Source organism: Sturnira hondurensis, unplaced genomic scaffold, assembly GCF_014824575.4.
Source record: "Sturnira hondurensis isolate 20B ecotype Veracruz unplaced genomic scaffold, ASM1482457v3 Scaffold0020119, whole genome shotgun sequence".
In the NCBI taxonomy this organism is placed as follows: domain Eukaryota; kingdom Metazoa; phylum Chordata; class Mammalia; order Chiroptera; family Phyllostomidae; genus Sturnira; species Sturnira hondurensis.
Window position 1 is genome coordinate 1,712,676 of NW_028092750.1, and position 21,869 is coordinate 1,734,544.

Below are 21,869 nucleotides of genomic sequence, written 5' to 3' on the forward strand. Positions count from 1 at the left end.
CAGACGCCCTCCTGGCTCCGGCTCGGTGCAAGGCTGAAACCGGCAGCAGCCCCTCCCTGCCCCTCATCTCCCCTGGGTTGCTCCAGGAGGAGCTGACCTTCCCTGGGCTTCTCAACCCTGAAGACCTGCCACACTGCCATGTTCCTCTGTGGCGTGGCCGGGTCTCCACCAGCTGCATGGTAGCACCTCCCGCCTCATCTTCTCCTGATCTCAATAAGCCCTGCTCACAGGGCTGCCTTGCCTTCCCCGCCATTCATTTATCAACCTCCACCCCCCCGCCCTGTGGGGCCATTGGACCATTTCAGGGGTGGGGCCAGAGGCACCCCTGCTTTCTCTGCAGGCCACTAGTAGGGTGAGCCCACAGCGGCCGGTGGGGGTGTGTTTGTTTGGAGGGGCTTTGGGGCTTGTTAGAAACCTCATTATGAAACGAGTTTTTTCATATTATTAAAGGATAGTGGATGTAGGTTGTTACATCAGTTTCTGGTATGCAACATACTGGTAGGACATGTATATACCTTGTGAAGTGATTGCCTCTGGAGGTTTTGATTGCAATTCTGCCACCTGCTGGTGGCATCTGAGATGGTGGGGAGGTACCAGGCAGAACTGAGGCACTGGGTTCTCTACTGGACCATCACTACCTAATTGTGACCTTGGACATGTCAGGTTCTCTCTGGCCTCAGTTTCTTTCATTTTTGTAAAAGGGAGATATTGGCCAGATGACTTCCACAGAGTCTTCAACTCTGCCATGACTTTTACAGGACTCCGTGGTGTGAGGCTGAGGGTAGGGACAGTGGCAGCATAAGTGGCCTTATAGACTCACGAACCACTGTGTCTTGCTCAGGCCAGTGGCGTGACCCTTAGCCTCGTTCTTTTCCTGGGCTTGACCCTAGACAGGTTCCGAGCAGCTTGAGCTCCCCAGGGCAGGGGCCCCACCTGTCTCATTCCTAGCAGAACCCCCGAGACCCAGAACAGGGCCTGGCACTTCACGGGCGGGCGCTCAGTATGTTTCTGAGTGAACGACAGGCCGCATGCATCCAACCCGCCCGTGTCGGCAGGTTTGGCAGTGTCTTCCCAAGCCTCAACATGGCAGTGAAACGGCGGGAGCAGGCCTTGCAGGACTACAGGAGGCTGCAGGCCAAGGTGGAGAAGTACGAAGAAAAGGAGAAGACAGGGCCAGTGCTGGCCAAACTCCACCAGGTACCCAGGAGGGAGGGTGGACAGTGGGCCACAGGGCTCCCATTCCCTGGGGGCAAGCCCAGGGGCTGTAGGGTCAAGACACCTGGTCTTCTGACTGCCCCCTGTACACACGTGCACACGCACGGGACCCCCAACAGGGAGGCTGGGTGAGCCACTGGGGGCTCTGATAGCCAGGCTCTTGTTCCCCAGGCCCGAGAAGAGCTTCGGCCTGTGCGGGAGGACTTTGAGGCCAAGAACAAGCAGCTCATGGATGAGATGCCGAGGTTCTACAGCAGCCGACTCGACTACTTCCAGCCCAGCTTCGAGTCCCTGATCCGAGCGCAGGTGAGGCAGCCCCGCACCCTGGGCCCCGAGGGCTGGCCCCATGCTTCCTCTCCGGAGATAGTCATGGGCTTTGCAGACACGCCTCACGGCAGCTGCCACTCCCCACACCGGAAGGGGCCTCTGCTGCTCTCTGCCAAGACAGCCACCCAGCCTGGCCCCAGCGCCGTCCCCAAGGAAGGGAGCCAGCAGCATCTGGTCAGGTGCTGGAATTTCTGTTTTTATTCCTGCATTGCCCTTTGGTTGGTCCCACCCTAGGACGAGGTTTCTTGTTTAACAGCTCTTCCCTCAAGGTCTCGCTCATATTTCACCCCAGCAACAAGAACAAAGGAGACTGCACCGTCAGCCCCTCACTTTGACGGGCGGATTCTTTGCCTGGTGTGCTCAGGAAGTCAGGGATAGAGGCATGTTGGGTGAAGTCCCTTTTCTGAGGACCCTGCACCCCCATGCCCACCCAGTTAGTCCCTCTTCCTTTGGTGGGAGACCACAGAGTACCTGGACTTTCAGCAACCCTTGGAGGGGCCCCTGAACCCTGGGGAGAGCCACACTTGGGGCCCAGGACCATGGTGCACCTTCCAGCAGGAGAGGCAGGTGGGGGCGTGGGGGCAAGTGCCCAGCAGAAGCACCGGGGCCAGGCAGCCAGCAAGCCGTGTCTCCTGCCACTCGGGGGTGTAGGGACATGAGTGTGCGATGGGTGTAGCAGCTGCTGCCCCCCTTGTCCCCTTCACTTCCCGTCCTTCAGGCCATTTGCAGGGATTAGTCCCTGTTTGTAAAAGAGGAAAGGCTGAGGTGCCGAAGCCAGGGGCTCTCGCCCACGTGTGCCCCCCAGCTGACCGTAGGTGCTCATCACCCTGACACCTTTCCCACCTGTCCCCACCAGGTAACAAAGGTGAAGGCTCCTCGGGTTTCCATCCACCTCCCGCCCTCTAGCTCTTGGCCTTGGTGTTTGGCGCCCCCCAGCGGACACTGTCATTCCTTGCAGAGTCCACGATCACAGAGGCCCAAGGAAAAGCCTGATTCCTGCCTCACAGCCTGCCATGTTTAAAGCACACCAAAACCGTGGGGCTTGTACTTGGCATCAGGAACCCTGAGCAGGGTTGATGTTGGGCTGGGACTTGTTTGTGATCATGTCCTTGGTTGCTGAGGTAAAGTGAGACAGAAAGCCACCCTTGCCCCAGAGCTTTGCCCTGTAGGTGAGGGCTTCCTTCCAGCAGCTTCCTCCCAGGCCTGTGGCCTGTCCCGCCCTGCCCTGTGGCAGGGCCCTAAGGAGCCCTCTGTCTTCCCTCCTGAACACCGTGCCTCCTAGGCCAGCACCACCCCTGCTCCCAGCCCCTGCCCCCTGCAGGCTGCCCTGCCTCCTCCATCCTGTGCTGGGGAGGAAGCTCCAGGGGAGGAGGCTTCAGCGTGCCCAGGGTGGAGCAGCTGGGGAGTTCGGGATGCCCTGTCACCAGGCAGCTGGGTGGCCGGGGGTGTTGCTGCCTCCTTGGCACCAACCTCCCCTCCCTCAGCCGCCCTGCCATTAGTCACTGGAGAAGTGAGCATCCTAATGACTCAGCCAGCAGTGCAGCTGAGGGGGGCGGGGGGCATCCCCTGCCCTCCCCCAGCACTAGCCCAGGCCCTGTGCCCTGAGGTGGCAGGACGTGAGAGCCTTGATTTCGCTCCTCAGTCCTGGATGTGGGAGACTTCCTCAGAAGCAGTTCAGCCATGATCCTGCCACCAAATTCGCAGTGCAGTGTGCCCTTACTGGTAATGGCACTCCGGGTTTTTACAGTAGTAAAGGGCCTTTCCCCCAAGGACATCTTGGACCTGATGATAAAATGTAGACATTTTGAATAGTGTGGAACACTTTCATGGAAATGCGCACTTTCATTTGTCACGAGGTGGAGGCTGAGGCAAGAATGGCTCTTGTCCTTTCTCCTGGCAAAACCTCTGTCCTGCCCACTCAGGCCCTGGGTCCAGGCAGACCTCAGCCCTGTGTGTGAGTGTCACCCATGCCACCCCCCCCACCACCCCCGGTCCCTGACATCGAGTCTCCCTGGGCCGAGCACCTTAGGCATGATTGACACTGACACAAGTGGGTTAGGAATGGAAAGCAAAGAAGTATCACCACTGTCACCTTCCAAAGACCAGCCTTCGGGGCTTTGGGAACCTGCCCTGCCCTCTCCTCACTTCTATGAAGCAGTGAGCTGTAGTCACAGTGCCTGTTTCCCTGGTCCCCCCGGAACCTGCCAAGGGTCCTTGTACTCCCCCATCCCCAGCCTTGGGCCATGCTGTCCCCCCCACCACCTAGTACATGCACCCCACTGTGCTGCCTGAAAAGAAGGCAGAGCACCCACCTCTACCTCCTGCCTCCTGAGGATCTGTTGCTTCCCTTGCCCGGTGATTTACTGCCACCCCAGGCAGTGGGCCGTCCCAAAGGGCTTCAGGCAGTTGGTTCACTCCTCCCTGGTTTCCATGCAGTTTAGGGAGATAACGCTGAGGGAGAGGGCAGCGGTGGAAGGACCAGCAGAACCTGGCCCAGAGGGGGTGGGGCTGGGGGCCAGGAGCCCAACCCCCCTGACCTGCCCCTCCTTTCACTCAGGTGGTCTACTACTCTGAAATGCACAAGATCTTCGGAGACCTGAGCCAACAGCTGGACCAGCCTGGCCACTCCGATGAACAGCGGGAACGGGAGAACGAGGCTAAACTGAGCGAACTCAGAGCCCTCTCTATTGTGGCTGATGACTGAGCCTCAGACCCTGGAAGACTCCTGGAGCACAGGTCAGCCTCTCCAGGCTTTGACCTTGCCCAGCGTGGGCCCGGGCCTCAGCTATCAAGGGGCCTTCTGGGAGAACTGTCGGGCTCATGGCTCCCCCGCCCTGCCTCAGCAGCCCTTTGGAATGAGCCTGGCACCCAGAGCCCCAAGCAGGCTGCCATCTCCCCACCCATAGCAGGAGCCCCCAGACAGGTAAGAAGCCTAGAACTTTCTTATTTCCAGAGCTGCCCTGGCCGAGCGTCCCCTCTGAGCCAGCTGACAGGCTCTGTCAGCTTGCAGGTGGTCTCGGCCATTCGCACGGTCAGCTCGAATCTACCTCCTAAAGACCTGTCCTGGGGAGTCCACCCATCCTGCGGCCTTCCCCCACTCTCCCTCCTAGGAGAGGGTCACGACACTGCCTGGGAGAATGAGTGCTGTGGTCCCCCAGCCCTGACGAGCCCTCGCTCGGGTTCCCAGCACCACAGAGGCTTGCTTAGCCCACTTCTACCCTTTCAGTCAAGGGCAGGGAAGACCCCCAGCTTGAAGGTTCCCTAGGTAACAGGTTCACCTTGTGCAAATGTCCTACCACAAAAAAACGTCACAGACCAATTCACGGGCCTCAAAGCCACAGCAGTGGGTTTGTGTCTCACCTGGATATTTGGAATTTTATTTTTTCAAGTAAAGTTTTCAATAAAATGTCCTTGTTTTATTGTGCTGTAACTAGGGAAAGGAGGGGAGAGCCACTCAGGTTTTTTGGGGGGTAATGCTGCCCCTGCTGAGCCGGCAGGGCCCCTACAGCATCCTCTCCCCTGAGCAGCCAGCAGCCAAGGCCAGGTGCAAGGGCGCTCGGCTCACTCTCCCTGTCACCCTTCCTGCCTTTGGGAGGCCACTTCACCTCCATCCAGCAGAATCTGGGCCAGGGGCCAGGAGGAAGGGCAGGAGCACAGGGAGACCTGGAAGAGGACGAAGGGAAAAGCTATGGAGGACACTTGGTTTGTTTTTGACTTTGGTTTATTTAAAAAACAAAAAGCAAAAAAAAAAAAAACCCAACTTTATATACAAAGTCAAACTGAAACCACGGGTTATGGAAAGAGGCGAGACGCATAGGGAACAGGGAAAAAGGCTGGGCCAGAGCCAATACCACATTCTGAACACCGGGAGCCAGGGAGCTGAAGTGCTGGTTTCTTCTGGCAAGTCCGGGGTGGCTGCAACAGTGCGCACTGGCGGACGGCCCGAGCGCGCGGCTCACCGGCACTCACTCCATTCCTCCAAAGGCCACAGGAAACGTGTCCCCGAACCTGCTCCTGTGACCTAACAGGATTTGAGCCATCTGGAGGAAGGGCTCTTACCCCAGCCAGATCCCACGTCTGTTTCTTCACTTATTGGCATCAGACCTTAGGACAGTCGAAAGCCTTTTCCTCCCCTGTCTGACTCTAATCTGGAAGAGGACAGGAGAAAGCACAAGACTAAAGGGCCCCAGGAGAAACCCCAAGGTAGAGGGCAAAATGACATTCAAGGGGTGCAGATGTTGGATTTAGTTGTAAGTGGAACCGGCTCCTCACTCGTCCGTCCCACACAGCACAGGCAACCCCGCCCCGAGCTCCCTGCACAGGCTGAGCACAGGGTTCAGCGCCCGCCTTCGGCTCCCAGGTCCTGCTCCAGCTTCCTTCTGGAGCCAAAGGGCTCTAACTTCAGCAGGCTCCATCGATGACCTCGCAGGACGGCAGCCCCTGCGCCAGGCCCCTCAGTTGCTAGGTGCTGGTTCCTCCTTCTCTACCCAGCTGTCAGCCTGTTTGAAACAGATGGCACAAGAATTAGGACCCAAAGAGGAAAGACTACCACCCGCTGCCTCCTGGGTGCAAGGAGCTGACTGATGGACTCCCTAAGGAACCAGTGGCTGGGGGAGGAGGCAAGGTGGACCTGGCATCGCCCTGACCAAGCCCCCCAACTCCGCACCGGCTCTCCTGCGGCTCACCTTTTCAACCATTCGCTGCATCTCCAGCTGCAGGGGGGTCAGGCGTCTCCGGAAGTCATGCAGCAGCCGCTGAAGCTGGTTCTTCTGTCGCTCAGCCGTGCGGGCCATGTCCTCAGCCTCAGCCAGCCGGGTGCGCAGCTCCTGCATGTCTGCTGCCAGTGTCTTGTTCGTTACTTCAGTGGCTGAGAAGCGGTGATGGCTCTCCTCTGGTGGGAACACACCAGAAAGACTGCTGCTAAGTTCAGGGCCGGGGTACAGGGCGAGAGGCCTGCAGCCTGAGGAGCAGGGCTCCCTCTGGGGCTCCATGGGCATTGCCTGCACAGCCCACCACCACAGGCCCCCACAGCACAGACCACTCACCCAGCTTCAGTTCCAGTGTATGAATCTTGTTCTCCAGGTAGAGCCGTCCGCTGTCCTGCTGCTCTGCACGGAGCAGCAGGTTCCCCACATTGATCAGGCTGCCGTTGTGGGACACCAGGCCTTTGTGTTCTGTGGGGGCAGCTCCTGGCTTTACGCTTTTCCCAGAAGGAGGTAGCAGGTCCAGGTTTCCTAGTGGGGCCGTGAAAAGGAGGTAAGGGCCGGGTCTCAGGAGGAGGAGACAGCTGCCCTGCCTGTCCTGCACAGGAGGCCACACAGCACCGGTACGCACCGAAGAGCGCCTCCTCAGGAAGCCCGCTGTCCGGGCCCTCCGCGCGGCTGTACTGCAGGCTGCGGTACTGGCAGATGTTCTGGGTCACCACCCTGCTGACCAGCTGCTTGGCCTACGGCAAACACACACCCAAGATCCCCTCTGATGAGCAGGTGCGAGCCCTCGCCCCCGGGTGTGGAAGAAGCTAGAACTAGAACGTCCTCTGAGTGCCCCGCAGGAACTAGGTGCGTGCTGTGCACACCACAGCAGGTGAGGCCCCCAGAAAGGACCAAGGGGCTGCGAGGGAAGGCACCTGTTCCGCACTGAGCCGGAGCCCAAGGGTAAGCAGAATCCTCTCCAAGTCTCGCCGGTGCAAGTAGCCACACCAGTTGGCATCGAAGAAGACAAATGCGAGAAGACAGTCCAAAGGGAGCACGGCAGAGGGGTCCAGCTCCTTGGGCTGCAAGAGAAACAAGGCAGGCTACGGTTACAAATAGTTCTCTCGGTGGCCAAGTCACCCAGGACACAGCCTGTGTAAACTGAGTGGGTTGGCTGACATGAGCACACCCAGGCGCACCTTCCCGTCAGAGACTTGACCCTGAGCCGGCAAGCAAAGGCCTGTTTCCAGCACGTGGGGCTCCAGGGCTGTCACACAGAGGAGGCTAGTGTGCTCCCAGACCAGGTACCCCACTTGGATTCACCCCAGGAGAGACACTGAAACATCTCCTGAACCCCACGGAAGTGTCGTTCCATAAGCCAAGAACCACGTTTTGCCTTTTGTCAGTCAACAGACACTGAAGTCACTTGGCAGAAGTATCCAAGGACTGACACAGGCCTTCCTGATGTCACTGTCACTGAGGCCGGAGGGGCAGAACAGAGGTCTCACCATGTCCTGAAGGGAAGAGAACTCCATCTCTGACTGGTTGGAGGCCACAGACCGGACCTCAGAATCTTCCAGTTTGGCTCCTGCTATAGAAAGCCCAAGATGAGCGAGGAGCTGGGGCCATGCGGCCAGACAGGCTCCAGTCCTAACTGGAGAGCTGGGGCCAGAGTCAGGAAGCCGCCAGCTGGCACCCACGCCCCGCCCCACCCAGCGGCACCTACCAAACTCCTCCTCTCCATCGTCCCTCAGCAGCAGCAGCTCCGGGTCGAGGGCCATCTCACAGAGGTCCTCAGACGCCTCCCCCCGGGGCTTTTCCTCTTCCTCTCCCCCAGAAGATGGGGGTTTAGGCAAAAGCCCATCCTCCTTCTATGGGAAACAGACCAAAAGGAGGAGGACTGTCACCTGCAGTAACTAACGTTGACAACAGCTAACACTGAACATTGGCCAGAGGTGGGCCCTGCACAGGGCCTGCATGCACCGTCTTGTGGGACACATTACGTGGGTTTCAGGGCAGACCAGGGTGCTCTCCCGACACCTGGGATTCTGCTCAGGAATCTGCCTGAGGGAATTCAGTTAGGCAGGAAACAGCCCCACGTGCTTTCGACAGGGTTAAGAAAACGCAGTGTTCTGGTCAACTGCACCCCCCCCCCCTCCTCAGAGCACTCACTCTGAGATCCCCATGCTGCCATGCCAACCCAACCACGCTTCCCTCCCCCCCCCAAGCCCGCCTCCCGCCTAGCACAGCACCCACTAGCCATGTAGCTGTGCGAGGGTGAAGCACCCCACGCCCAGCACACACTTGGGTCTCAAGGACCCAGCGGAGAGTGAGAGGAGCGCCGAGAGGAGGCCCGTTGGGTGCACAGGGCTGCGTGCCCGTGCAGGGCGGGGGTACTCACCGGAGGGACATCTGCCTCGGCGGCTGCGCCCTCGCTCTGTACCTCATCCTTGGACTCCTTGGCCACCTCCTCCTTGCCTGCTTCTTCTTCCTTGGCCACCTCCTCCTTCTCAGGTTCAGGTGGGGCCACGACCTTTTCGGGAAGGCTCAGCAGCATCTTATAAATCCTATAGCCAAAGTCCCTCTGCAGCATCTCCAGGAACAGCTCAGCCAACACCATCACCTGGTGAAAGAGGCAGCAGGGGTCCCCAGGTGTCCGGGAAAAGGGAGTGTTCCCAGACCCACCATATGCCCATGCACACGACCCCAGCGGTCCCCCAGGCTCCTACACCTACCTCAAAAGAGATCCTTTCTTTCGGCCTCCGGTCCTCCACCATACCGTGGAGAGAGAGGTTTACGCAGCCAGGGTGTGCCATGACAGCAGGCTCTAGAGGGGGCGGGGGCGCCTCTGGGAGATCAGTGTCCACTTCCTGCTGTGTGGTGACCTCCGGGTTCTCTGCATTCTGTTTAGATGTGTCTGCTGCTTGCTCTGATGCATCAGCTGCCTGCTCCGTAGGCTCTGATTTCTGTGACAAAAGCCAGGAGCTGTGACCACAAGGGCTCAGGGACCAGGGCACCTGCTCTCCCACCTGTTTGGAAGGCTTCACCTTACCACTGGCACCTCCTGGGCTGGGGGCGCTGCCTCGGCAGCTTTCTGCTGACACAGGGCCTCCCACTCCTCCAAAGGGGGCATGACAGTCCAGATGTCCGGCAGATACACCACCACAGTCTGCAGCCGCCTCGGAGGTCCTGGCTGCAGGTACTGAAACTCGGCAAAGCGCCACCTGCACACAGCAAATAGTAAAACGAAGTAGTGACCCAGGACATTTGTAAGCAGTGCTTCAGCTCCCAGTCAACATTTAGTCAGCACACATTGCAAAACACTTTGAAAGTTCAAAAATAAAAGAGACCGAGTTCTCAAGAATGGTCAGTCAGTGGAAAGGCACAAGTAAGCAGCCATTTGCTCCAAGGTGCTAAGGCAACAAGGCACATCGCAGGTCCCTGGGAGGTCCCTATCTAGCAGGCCTTGAGGGGCCAGCTGCCCTTCAACATGCATATCCCTCCTCATGGACAAGGCGGCCATTTGTGCGGGGCAGGGTGAGTGGGGACTAGGGAGGAGAGGACAGCAAACAGGTCAGAAAGGTGCAAAAGCTTAGCCTGAACAGTTGCCAACTCAACTTGCCAGCTGTCGGCCTACAGACGAGAGCCCGGGGCAGCCACTCACCACTTCGTGCAGGCGCTCAAGTCAACGCCGGCCTGGGCTTGTGCACAGCGGATGGCGGTGCGGACTAGCACCTGCGGGTCACCCTTGGGGTCGAGGCCGTCCAGGGAAGGAGACCACTCACCCCCAACCAGCACTGCCTCTTCTTCCTTCCGGCCCAGCAAAAACTGAAAAATGAGATCAGGGATAAGAAACAGAAAACCGGCTACTGGGGCCTCCCACTGGGAAGCAGCCTGTCACCACTAGGGGATGCAGGCGGCAGGTGGCGAGGCGTCTACATGGTAGAGGGGGTGGCTGCTCCACCTGTGAACATGACCCAGCAACAGCCACCTAACTCTCTGACAAGGACAGCTCTGAGCAATGCTGTGCTCCTGGGGAAAGCAGAGGCGTGTCAGCTCTGAAACTCCCATTCATGACGGGGACTGAGTGGCTGGAAATGGGCAGCACCTGGACATCTCCGTGAGTGCGTCTTGCCTGGGGGTGTCAGCTCTCACCTTGATCTGCTTCAGAGGGTGTTCTGGCGTCTCCCTGGGCTCAGCCATGTCATCCACAAAGAGCAGGCAACAGCGATACAGTTCCTCCAAGCCCGGGGAGGAGAGCAGCAGTACCTGGCCAGGGGTGGCAGAAAGGACATGCTCAAGGGCTTCTTCGCCCCCTGACAATGGGAGAACGCGGCAGGCCCCCCACCAACTTACCTTGGAACTGTAAGCGGGGTCACTGTCCGCAGGGAGGGGCTCGGCACCAGCGTCTGGAGCTGGCTCCTTCTCAGGAGACACCTGGATACGGCTTGGATGATGGAGGGAAAAGGGCTGGCTCAGAGGGAAGGCCGACAGCCAGCTCAGACGCACAGCCAGAAAATCCGAGGGGACCAGGAGGCTGCGGTAGCGGCGCTGGAGTTCTAGGAAGTCACAGGCGGGGCTGTAGGAGGAAGGCAAGGGGTCCAGAAGGAGCCAAGACTAAATTATTTTTCAAATGGAACCATAAAAAACTTGAAAAATAAAAGGGCCAATCATTTTATAATCTGGGAAAGAACTTTCTAAGTAAGAAAGTTCTGGAAAAGATGGATCAGATTTGACCACCAAAATGGTACGACCTCTAACACAAAAAAGGCAAACTGGGGAAGAAAACGACACTTGCAATACATGACAGAGAAAAGGGTCACTGTCTTAACGTAAGAGGAACCCAAAAATCACTGACCACAAGTTCACAAGTCTAAGAGAAAAGTGACATCAACAGGCACTTAACAGAAAAAGAAATAAGACTTAAAAGCCCATAAAAATATACTCAATGTCACTCATAATTAAAGAAATGCAAGTCAGAATATCACTTTTCACCCACCTGACTGATAAAGATCAAAAAGTCTGATAACGCAGTGCTGGCCGAGGCCTGGGGAAACAAGTACTTCGGGCCCCAAGGTGAGAACGTAAACCTGTACGAGCTCTTCAATAGAATGGGCACCATCCGTCAAAGTTTAAAATCAGGCCCAGCTACTCCTTTTCTAGAAACCGATCTCCATAAAATGCTCGCACCTTCCACATAGATGTACGAGGAAGGATGTTTATTACAACAATATTTAGGGTAAGGAAAGACTACACATGGAGAGAAAGTTGGTTAAAGAAATGGTAGTCCATCCATTCAGTGGGACACCGTGTAGTTGCTAAAAAAGAATGAGCTAAAGCTAATAAATGTTAACACGGAATAAATTCTTAAATAAATTAAGTGAAAAAGCAAAGTGCCAAACAGTACGTACAATAGGCCTCCACTTGACACTCGTGTTTAAAAACACACAGTTGTGTGTGTGGCTGTTAGCAGCACGTTCCAACTGGGTGTGACATGGGATCCTACGTCTTATGAGGAGAGGGAGCCCAGTGCATCAGTATGGAGAACAAGAGGCCCCGTCTGGGCCAGGGGCTTTGGTGGACTTGGCTTTGGGAGTCTGCCTAATACAGCAGCCAGAGCCCTGCGTCTCCTCCACTGCTAGATGGAATGTGGAATCGCTCATCTACCTCTCGGTCAACCAGTTTCTCGTGTGGGAAGGAGGCTTGCAGGCCAGTGTCCTTGTACATGCTGTAGCACTTTAAAAAGAAAACCAGTCCCAGAGTTCCTATGAGCTGCAGTTTCAACCTGGATTATAACTGCTATTGGGTATCTGGATTTTGATTGGCCAGCCTCAATTACAGCTTGCCGTAAGCATTTCTGGTGATCAAATCAAGTTCTATCAGGGCACCCATGTCAGTGGTGCTCTGCTGACCAAGTCTGAGATTTTGAAATAAAAAATCATCACATTAAAAAACAAAGACCACAAACAAATGAAAGGTCACAAGAACACACACACACACACACACACGAACTCTCATGCAGACTATCTCATTTACACAAGAAACTGTAACCAGCTGCAAGCCACACCTGCCCACCCAGCCTTGCCGCTCACCTGTCCACAGTATAGGGAGTAAGATGGACCCGGTAAGGAGGCAGGTCATGCCTCGGTTTCTTAGCACCCCAAGGCTCTCCACCAGCCCGCTGCTTGCGTTTCTTGGAGTCATAGTCATCGCTGGAGGTTGGTCCATCACCAGAGGGAAGAAACCACACTGTTACTTACAAATTCAACATATCCTGGCCCAAGACAAACGGGAAACGACCTGACTCCCCAACAGTAAAGAAGTGGATAAAGAAGCCATGCTAACAGCCATACAACACGTTGTTAAAAAGATATTAAAATGAAGATTTAAATGCTTTTAATAACAAACCATTTGTTAAGCCAGAAAAAAAAATAGTATGTAACACTATAAATACAGCAGTGCCTCAACTGTGAAAAAAGAAAAAAAAATGCGTTAAAAGACTAAAATGAAATAAAAGATTAATAATGGTGGTTGCCTCTAATAAAGCTTATAACTTTTAAATGTTTTCTGAACTTTATAAGTTATAGTTAATATAACTTTCGAAATGAGCATAAAAAATTTAACTGATTATTTTTTAGTTTTTATTTATTGATTTTAGAGAGAGGAAAGAGAGAGAAATAACAATTTGTTTCACTTACTGATGCATTCACTGACTGCTTCTTGTATGAGCCCTGACTGGGAATCACACCTGCAGAGCAACCTTGGCATATCTGGACAGTGCTCTAACCAACTGAACTACCTCGCCAGGGCTTAACTGGGTTTTTGTTTTTTTTTTTTGACGAGACACACATGGTACCTTGCTAAAGCTTCTGTAAAGTAAGTTTTATTTAAAAACACACTTTTCATAATGAGCTTTCAGCAGTACACATTAAAGGCATAAAATACTCAAGCCCTGGAAAATTTATCCCAAGGAAGTTAGTTCAAGACAAGTAAAAAGGAGGCCCTGACCAGGTAGCTCAGTTGGTTAGAGCATTGTCCTGACACACCAAGGTTGCAGGTTCAATCCCTGGTCAGGGCACTTAAAAGAATCAACCAATGAATGCATCAATAAGTAGAAAAACAAATCAATGTTTGTGTGTGTCTCTCTCTCTCTAAAAATCAATGAATTTAAAAAAAAAGTTATATAGATAGTAGAAGAAATTCAAGAGTAAGAAAACCACATTCATATCCAGCAATGTCTGAATTGATATTGTAAATACATAAAATAATAATGTGGCCACTAAAAGTCATGAGAGTTACATAGAAAACATGTTTACAAAGAATGTATAAAAATCACTTGAACTCTAAAATTAAAAGTATTAAAAAGTATGAATATATGATTAGAAAAGACTGTGGGGAAAAGTGGCAATAAGTAATTTTTCTCTTCAAAATTGTTTTCTAACGGTTCTTAAGAATGGCTACTTTTTAAGGGAAGGAGGGCATGCACACCTGTTTACTTTTTTAACTTTCACAGCATGCACTACTCTGTGTACATTCTTATATAAATCATTTATCCCTGTATCACTATTATGGGTGCAATAAATAGAAACAGTAGAACAGAAAAAACTCTTAGACCATTATAACATGCCAGATTGATGAAGGGGAAACCCCCACGTGTTATGAGAGAAATAAAATCACTGTTGCTTCTTCGCACTGAGGTAACTGGAGTGGACCACACTTACCAGGTCTCTGTTCTTTCCTCTTGGCCCTGCCTGGGCGCCCTCCCTAGTCATTACACCCCAGGAACTAGTCGGTTATATTCACGCTTTCTTTTCTCTTGTCTGGGTAATTTCCCTGTTCACGTGCGCTGGTCTCCAAAAGCTGCCTTCTAATCCTGCTTCGAGGGGACAGCAGTGCCTCCATGTTTCTAACAGAAGAGCTGTCCCCAGTCACCTGACACCCTCTTCAGCCTGCCCATGAATGGAGGGGACTCTTCTGTAAACGCTGGCACCTCTAGTTAAACCGGACGTTCTCCTGAATCCTGTGACTCCAATGGCCTGTCAGCAGCAGGTACGAGGTAGCAGTACCAGGGGAAGGCTTCTCAGTGACCTCAGCAGGAGGAGACCTGGGTCCCTGCCTCCCAAAGCCTAAAATTCAAAAGCAAACTTGCCTTCCAGCCAAAATGCTAATGTGGCTGACTCCTTTATAGCCTGCTCTCCCCAGAGTGACTTAATTCTCACTGCCCCCTTTCCTTCTCGGCAGATTCTCTCTACTGACTGATGACAATGTCTGTCCTTCCCTAGAAGCCATGACACTGAAGCACTGGAGCCAAAGTAATGTAACACCAGCCTGGCACAGGGCTTGACACATCCAGGCCAATCACATGCAACTGACTGCATAGAAAGACTGGACTTGAACAAACTGATAGTAACCAGAGGGGAGGTGGGAGGGGGAGGGGATGGGGGGAAGGGTCATCAAGGAACATTCCCCATGTGTCCAAGGGTCCAAAGGACACTTGGACAAAGCCAAAGGAAAGCAGGATCAAGGGTAGAAGGGGGGGAATGGCTGGAGTGGGGGAGGGGGGGTGAAGACAACCGTACTTGAACAACAATTTAAAAAGAGGGGCGGCCTGACTGGTGTAGCTCAGTGGATTGAGCGCGGGCCTGCGAACCACACTATCGCGGTTCGATTCCCAGTCAGGGCACATGCCTGGGTTGCAGGCCAGTTCCCAACAGGAGACTCACGAGAGGCAACCATACACTGATATTTCTCTCCTTCTCTTCCTCTCTAAAGATAAATAAATAAAATCTTTTAAAGAAAAAGAGGGGCAGGAGAGAAAGACTGAACTTGAACCTGAAGCAGAAAGTTCCTAGCAGCCACTGATTCCCATCCAGGCCACATCATCCTTGAGCGCACTNCCTCCCAAAGCCTAAAATTCAAAAGCAAACTTGCCTTCCAGCCAAAATGCTAATGTGGCTGACTCCTTTATAGCCTGCTCTCCCCAGAGTGACTTAATTCTCACTGCCCCCTTTCCTTCTCAGCAGATTCTCTCTACTGACTGATGACAATGTCTGTCCTTCCCTAGAAGCCATGACACTGAAGCACTGGAGCCAAAGTAATGTAACACCAGCCTGGCACAGGGCTTGACACATCCAGGCCAATCACATGCAACTGACTGCATAGAAAGACTGGACTTGAACAAACTGATAGTAACCAGAGGGGAGGTGGGAGGGGGAGGGGATGGGGGGGAAGGGTCATCAAGGAACATTCCCCATGTGTCCAAGGGTCCAAAGGACACTTGGACAAAGCCTAAGGAAAGCAGGATCAAGGGTAGAAGGGGGGGGATGGCTGGAGTGGGGGAGGGGGGTGAAGACAACTGTACTTGAACAACAATTTAAAAAGAGGGGCGGCCTGACTGGTGTAGCTCAGTGGATTGAGCGTGGGCCTGCGAACCACACGATCGCAGTTCGATTCCCAGTCAGGGCACATGCCTGGGTTGCAGGCCAGTTCCCAACAGGAGACTCACGAAAGGCAACCATACACTGATATTTCTCTCCTTCTCTTCCTCTCTAAAGATAAATAAATAAAATCTTTTAAAGAAAAAAAGGGGCAGGAGAGAAAGACTGAACTTGAACCTAAAGCAGAAAGTTCCTAGCAGCCACTGATTCCCATCCAGGCCACATCATCCTTGAGCGCACTCACTGTGATTTTGTAATGAAGACTTTAATAGATTCACAGAATATAAGTGGTGGAAAGTCTTTGGAAACTGAAGACCAGGAAGATGCACCAGATGAGAAATGTGGGTGTATGCAAAATGTATACCAGGGACTTGCGAATGGGACAATGTGCTTCAAAGTAGGGAAGACACTGTGGAAAACAATCCTAGACAATCAAAGCGTCCCCCTAGTTAGAATTCACAGGTGACCTGTCCAAAGGGAATAAACGCTAGCTTCAGCACAGAGACTAGCTACATCACTTTGCCTAAACTTTCTTTTTTCTTTTACAACTTTATTTATTTATTTTTAGACAGGGGGAAGGGAGGGAGAGAGGGAAGGAAACATCAATGTGTGGTTGCCTCTTGTGTGCCCTCTACTGGGAACCTGGCCTGCAACCCAGGCATGTGCCCTGACTAGGAATCGAACCAGTGACCCACTGGTTTGCAGGCTGGCACTCAATCTACTGAGCCACACCAGAGAGGGATGCCTAAACTTTCCAAGTTACTCCATGAGACTTTTAAGTGTTCACCTTGGAGCAGTCTACGCCCTGACCATGTAATAATCTACTGGTATCTGGAATCAGGGGTTCTTCTCTACAGTTCTGATTTCACAAGACAGCAAGACCACAAGAGCAATGTTCTGGAGTGATGGAAATATTTTTTTTAACCTTTACAGAGAGGGGAGTGGGGAGGAAGGGAGAGAAACACCCATGTATGAGAGCCTCTCACACACCCGCAACTGGGGACCTGGCCTGCAAGCCGGATATGTGCCCTGACCGGGAATCGAACTGGTAACCTCTTGGTTAGTAAGCCAGTGCTCAATCCACTGAGCTACACCAACCAGGGCGGAAATGTTCTATATCTTGACAGAGGGATTTCCCATTTGTCAAAACTGTCCAGTTAAGATTTGTGCATTTCGCCCTGGATGGCATAGCTCAGTGGATTGAGCGCAGGCCTGCGAACCACACAATCGCCGCAGTTCGATTCCCAGTCAGGGCACACGCCTGGGTTGCAGGCCAGTTCCCAGCAGGGGACTCACGAGAGGCAACCATACATTGCTATTTCTCTCCTTCTCTCCTTCCCTTCCCCTCTAAAGATAAATAAAAAATCTTAAAAAAAAAGATTTGTGCATTTCAACCTGTATAAATTTTACCTTTAAAAAAGTTTTATGTTAAAAAAATCATGTACGAGGCAGAGACAGAAGAAGACATCAGATGCAGACACCTGAACCAGGTAATGGGTGTATAAGAGTTCATCCTTTTCTGTTGACTTTGCTTAGACTTAAAATTTTCCTCAATAAAAAGTTAACATAGGCCCTGCTTGGTGTGGCTCAGTGGATTGAGCACCGCCCTGTGAACCAATGGGTCACCAGTTCAATTCCCAGTCAGGGAACATGCCTGGGTTGTGAGCCAGGTCGGGCCCCCAGTGGGGGGGTGGGTGAGAGGTAAGCACACACTGATGTTTCTCTCCCTCTCTTTCTCCTCTCTCTAAAAAATAAATAACTAAATAAAATGTTTTAAAAGTTAAAGTAAGACCAACAGAAACAAAATGAGTCTTAAGCAAACTAGTTTACAGCTTAACTCCTAGGGACACAAGCAAAACCCTTTAGGGAGAGAGTAAGGCAGGATAAAGAACACATGAGCCGGAGGGAACAGGCAGCATGCTCCTAGCAGTCCCTGTCGCATGCTCACAGGTGATACAGGTTTGGCCTCAGAGGCCCCAAGGCTCAGAGCCACTGAGCTGGCTCCACACAGGGCCAAGAAACTGTCTCCGTGTCCAACGCATAGGCCTAGACTTCTGGGCAGAGTACAACATTCTAACCCCACACTGATGTATACAATGTACACAAAGAAATATTTCATACTAGAAAATAAAACATTCTTCATAGTTACTTTTCCCGATAACTGCTATTTCCTTGATAGTTTTGATTTCTAGTATCCCAACCTCAGTGACTAGAAATAAAAGGGGAAAGTATATACTAAGAAAACGTCAAGGTGATTATTTTGAAAGATGAACTACCAAATCCCTGCTTGCTGAACCAGTTGATAAAGTTCCATTGTTTTTATAGACCTCACTATGTGCCTGCTTATTTCAGGGTAAGGGACTAGGGCTAGCTGCAGGTAAGGGAATGTTATGTCAACAAGTAGCAAAGACGGGGGCAGTTCTCCTCGAGGCAAATAAGAAAAAGAAAACATTTTTCTGTTTGAACATCCTCTTACCTTCGGCCCTGATCCAGTCGGCCATGAGGGCCCCGAGCGGGAAATCTGTTCAGGTGGCTCAGGTGAAGTGTATGGGATGTTTGGAAAAGACTCAGAGCTGCAGAGAGAAAATGACTGGTAAATCAAAAACTAAACATGTAACTTCCCTGTCCCTTTCTTTCAGTGCACAGAAATACCCACTTCTATTCATAGAGCAGCAACCTGACAGTTACAAGTCCGTTCATCCATCCAGAGTACCCTATTAAGCCACACCCCAACACCCATGCCACTGGTACTCACGCTTCTGAGGAAAGAGGGGGGGAATTCGGTGAGGCTGGAAGATCAACTGGGGCTGAGCTCCCAGAATCCCTTGCTTCTGGCCCAGAGCTGCCACATGTAGAAGGGGAGGTGCTGGGGACTTCAGTAGGGGCTGCAGGACAGTAACCAGGAAATCAGGACATCCCATGGTTGATGTACTCACTACCTTGGACAGATGCAGCCCATCCCTTTAATAAAAGTACAGTTCTTGCCCAGCTTTCAGAAACAGGGGCTTCCCTCCTTCCCCTTTCCAATGCATGTGACAAGGAGAGATGTATACCTGGTTGGAGAGTGTTTGCACCTTGACAGCATTCCAAGGCACTGCCTGGCCTGGGTTGTATGCAGCCTTCACCAGCACCTTCTCACCCAGCTGGGGCAGCCGGCCCTTCACCACACTGCCAGCACACAAGCCAGGAAGCCCAGTCAGGAGGCCCGGCCACGCCCCCCTGACTGCCCTAATGAGCCCTGCCCATCAAGGTTTCTCACCCCTTGCATGAAAACAGCAAAGCAGTAACATCAGAGGAGCCCCAAAGCATGGTGACAGACTGAATCCAGCAAGCATTTCCAAAAGGAGACCAGCCTCAAACCTACCTCAGCTGAAAAAAGACCTCTTCATCCACCACCCCAAAATAGTCGTGCAAGCTGGTAACAATGCCAGTGAAGACCCGCTGCTTCTCCCCACCCTGTGAGAGAAGGTGTCGTTTAAAACAGGGAGCATTTGACCATGTTCTGCCGTTAGCATCTCATCTCTGTGCAGCCCACTGCCCCAGCTCATTGAGAGAACTGCCTCGCATGGAAGGAAGGAGCAGGGGGCGGGGAGGGGGAGCGGGCATTACGTAGATTCTCTCATCACAAGCTGCTTCTACGATTTCCAGTTCCTTTGTTCCAAAAGGCACCCAAAGATTTCCCTAGAGCCAGACTTTGCACTCCCCAGTCAGAGGTGCCTAGTCACCTCCATGCTGGCCCAGGGCAGGACTGTCAAGGATGAACACTGTGATGCAAAAATGAAAGTATCAAGCAGCCATGCATACTGGGGTGGTTTCCAGGGCTGGGGCTCACTAGAAAGGATGCTCAACCTACCTGAAGGTGCCTGGCATTCTGAGACAGGTCTGTGGCCACAGGGGGAGTGAGCAAACCAGGAGGAGGGCCCAGAAGAGATGTGGAAGCTGTGCCTGTGGACAGAGAAGCAATCTCCAGGGACGGCACCTACCATCTTAAGCACTACAGTCAACGAGGGCAGCGACTTTCAACCTTTTTCACCTCATGGCACACATGAGGTGAAATGACTAAGATTCTATGGCACACCAAAAAATATAGTTTTTTGCTGCTCTAACCAAGGAAATAGGTATAATTTTGATTCATTCACACCAGACGCCTAATGCTATGTTGACTGTTGTCATTGTTTTCTTAATTCAACAGTCTAAGGGAAAAAGGCAGGTACTGCATGGTTTAAAAATACTTGGGCACAGCACACCTGGCTGAGAATCACTGACCCAGGCGACTCAACAAGCCCAACGGGCAAAGTGGCCCCAAGCAACAACCCTCCACAGGGTTTCGCTGTCAACCACGAGGCCAGCTCCTGTTTTCCTCCGCGACAGCAGCAGCAAACTGCGCTCCACCAGGGAAACCGGACAGCCAAGTTTTCTCCAAACTAACTCCAGAACACATCCTGTTTCAGTACGAGCCCCGAGCCCCAGCGAGGAGAAAGGTAACGGTCACCTGAGAAGTTGCGTCCCCCTGGAAGTGGGTTGATCCGCTGGCGCTTAAATTGGGACATTGGGAATGCGGTCCTCTTTCAGAGTCTTGGGGGAAAAAACCTTCAATCAGGAAAGAAACAAGTTAACAGCTCATAGGGGAATTTTCCATCAACTCCAAAACAGGAACTAAGTATCCTGAGGAGAGTAGGGAGAATGAATGGAGGCGATGAAGGGAGTGGAAAGAGAACTGAAGCAATGGCACGGCTCCAGCCAGCCCTCACCAATAACCCAGCGGCGGGGACACAGCCCGGCTACGTGAAAGAAAAGCCAACTGGAGCTCAGACTGCGACTCGCCCCAGGCCACACGAGTCAGTGACAAAACTGGGGCTCACACCCGGGCCTCCCGACATGCAGCGCCCCTCTCGCCGCGCCACTGCCGGATGCGTGAGGCGTCCAGAGGCTGGAAGGGGCCCGGAGACATTCATTCATTCCAACACATCCGCCAAAATGCTCTCAGCAAGGCCCAGAAACATGGAGGAGGCTGCCGCCGGAGAGGGGACCGTGAGGGCCTTCTCCCCGGAAGCTGGCCCGTTGTCCCCCGGCCCGTGGCAAGGCAGCCGTGGCGGACGGCGGATCCGGCTGCGCGCCCGCCCTCCGGCTCCCGCGCTGCCCGCCCTTCGCTCCTGCCTCAGCAGCCGCCGGTGCAGGATCGCCCGGGCCGGGGTCAGGCCGCCGTGGGAAGACAGAGGCGCGGGGTTCCTCCTCCCCTTCCTCCTCCCCCCCGCCCGCCCCCGGGGCCGGGGCCGAGGCCGTTGCCAGGGAGACGGGGCTTGCAGTCCGAGGGGGGCTCGGCCCCTTCCGCGGCCCGTGCATCGTTGCTGCCCGGCCTCCGCGGCCCCTCGGTTGGGGAGGAGCAACGGGGCAGAAGGGCGGCGGGGGTCCGGCCAACCCACCTGCGGGCCAGGGCCGCGACACCGGGGGGACAAAGACACCCGGAACCACCACTGCCGCTGCTGCCTCCGCCACCGGAAACGCCTCTCCGGAAACGCGACCACTGGTCGGAAGCTGCCACTCTCCCGGATATAGTCCCTCCCCCGCGGCGCCGACCTCCCCCTCCCCCACGCCGGCCCGCCGGCCCGCTCCGACCCGGAGCGGAAGTACGCCTTCCCCTTCGGACGCGCGTTCGGAAGCTGCGCCTGGGTGGTGTCCTCGCTTAAGTGTCCCATTAGAAAAATGGGCTTCAGAGAATTGGTTCTTTGTGCAAAGACAGCTAGAGTGCGTCCCCAAACCTGAGGAAGGGCCCAGTCTTGCGTCTTCCGGGCAGACCCCGGGACTGCAGTTGCAGGAGAACCGAACTCTGCGGACGGATGGCCGTTTCTGGGAGGTAGTGTGTCTCTGCCTCAAGCCACTGACCCCAGTCCTGCCCTTCCACTGAGGGCACCCTACACACACACCACCCCTCCATCCTCTGGGTGCCCACAGACTAAGCTTTTCCCCTTTCCAATTAAAAAACTCTACGAACCCAACAGGTTGTAATAAACTACCACAATATTTAGAGAGACATTTACAGAGTTCTTACGGACTTTTCCTTTAGTTTTCACGACAGTGATGGGGGTACGCAGGTCAGGAATTAGTGTCCTAACTCTCAGGTATGAAACCTAAGAGGCCTTGGTGAAATGACTCGCTCCAAGTCTTGCTGCTAATCACCGGCCGTTCTAGTCCCCATTAC

General features: G+C 53.6%; 2 protein-coding genes across 3 annotated transcripts in view; one reads left to right on the plus strand and one right to left on the minus strand.

Moving 5' to 3' along the window:
* The window catches only part of BIN3 (bridging integrator 3), a 42,453-nt gene extending 37,505 nt beyond the window's left edge, over nucleotides 1-4,948 (plus strand). Inside the window, exons 7-9 of the mRNA XM_037028935.1 lie at nucleotides 1,056-1,197; nucleotides 1,387-1,521; nucleotides 4,100-4,948. Coding sequence (XP_036884830.1) covers nucleotides 1,056-1,197; nucleotides 1,387-1,521; nucleotides 4,100-4,246 — 424 coding nt within the window. The 3' untranslated portion in view covers nucleotides 4,247-4,948. The remainder of the gene's footprint in view (nucleotides 1-1,055; nucleotides 1,198-1,386; nucleotides 1,522-4,099) is intronic.
* Nucleotides 4,949-5,249: 301 nt separating this feature from the next.
* On the minus strand, nucleotides 5,250-21,205 carry CCAR2 (cell cycle and apoptosis regulator 2). 2 transcript variants are annotated; one of them, XM_037028934.1, is made up of 21 exons: nucleotides 21,092-21,205; nucleotides 20,163-20,259; nucleotides 19,524-19,615; nucleotides 19,035-19,126; nucleotides 18,724-18,838; nucleotides 18,426-18,555; nucleotides 18,147-18,243; nucleotides 12,326-12,445; nucleotides 10,590-10,812; nucleotides 10,389-10,502; nucleotides 9,898-10,061; nucleotides 9,286-9,457; nucleotides 8,969-9,199; nucleotides 8,635-8,856; nucleotides 7,960-8,104; nucleotides 7,742-7,821; nucleotides 7,169-7,315; nucleotides 6,877-6,988; nucleotides 6,588-6,776; nucleotides 6,228-6,433; nucleotides 5,250-6,041 (listed from the first exon to the last, which is right to left on the minus strand). In XM_037028934.1, the coding sequence occupies exons 2-21, from the start codon at nucleotides 20,218-20,220 to the stop codon at nucleotides 5,997-5,999; spliced, it is 2,754 nt and encodes a 917-aa protein (XP_036884829.1). In that variant the 5' UTR covers nucleotides 20,221-20,259; nucleotides 21,092-21,205; the 3' UTR covers nucleotides 5,250-5,996. The 2 variants fall into 2 exon arrangements, with proteins under 2 accessions (XP_036884829.1, XP_036884828.1); XM_037028933.1 differs by having other exon boundaries at nucleotides 7,742-7,824; nucleotides 21,092-21,204.
* Between the last annotated feature and the right edge of the window lie 664 nt (nucleotides 21,206-21,869).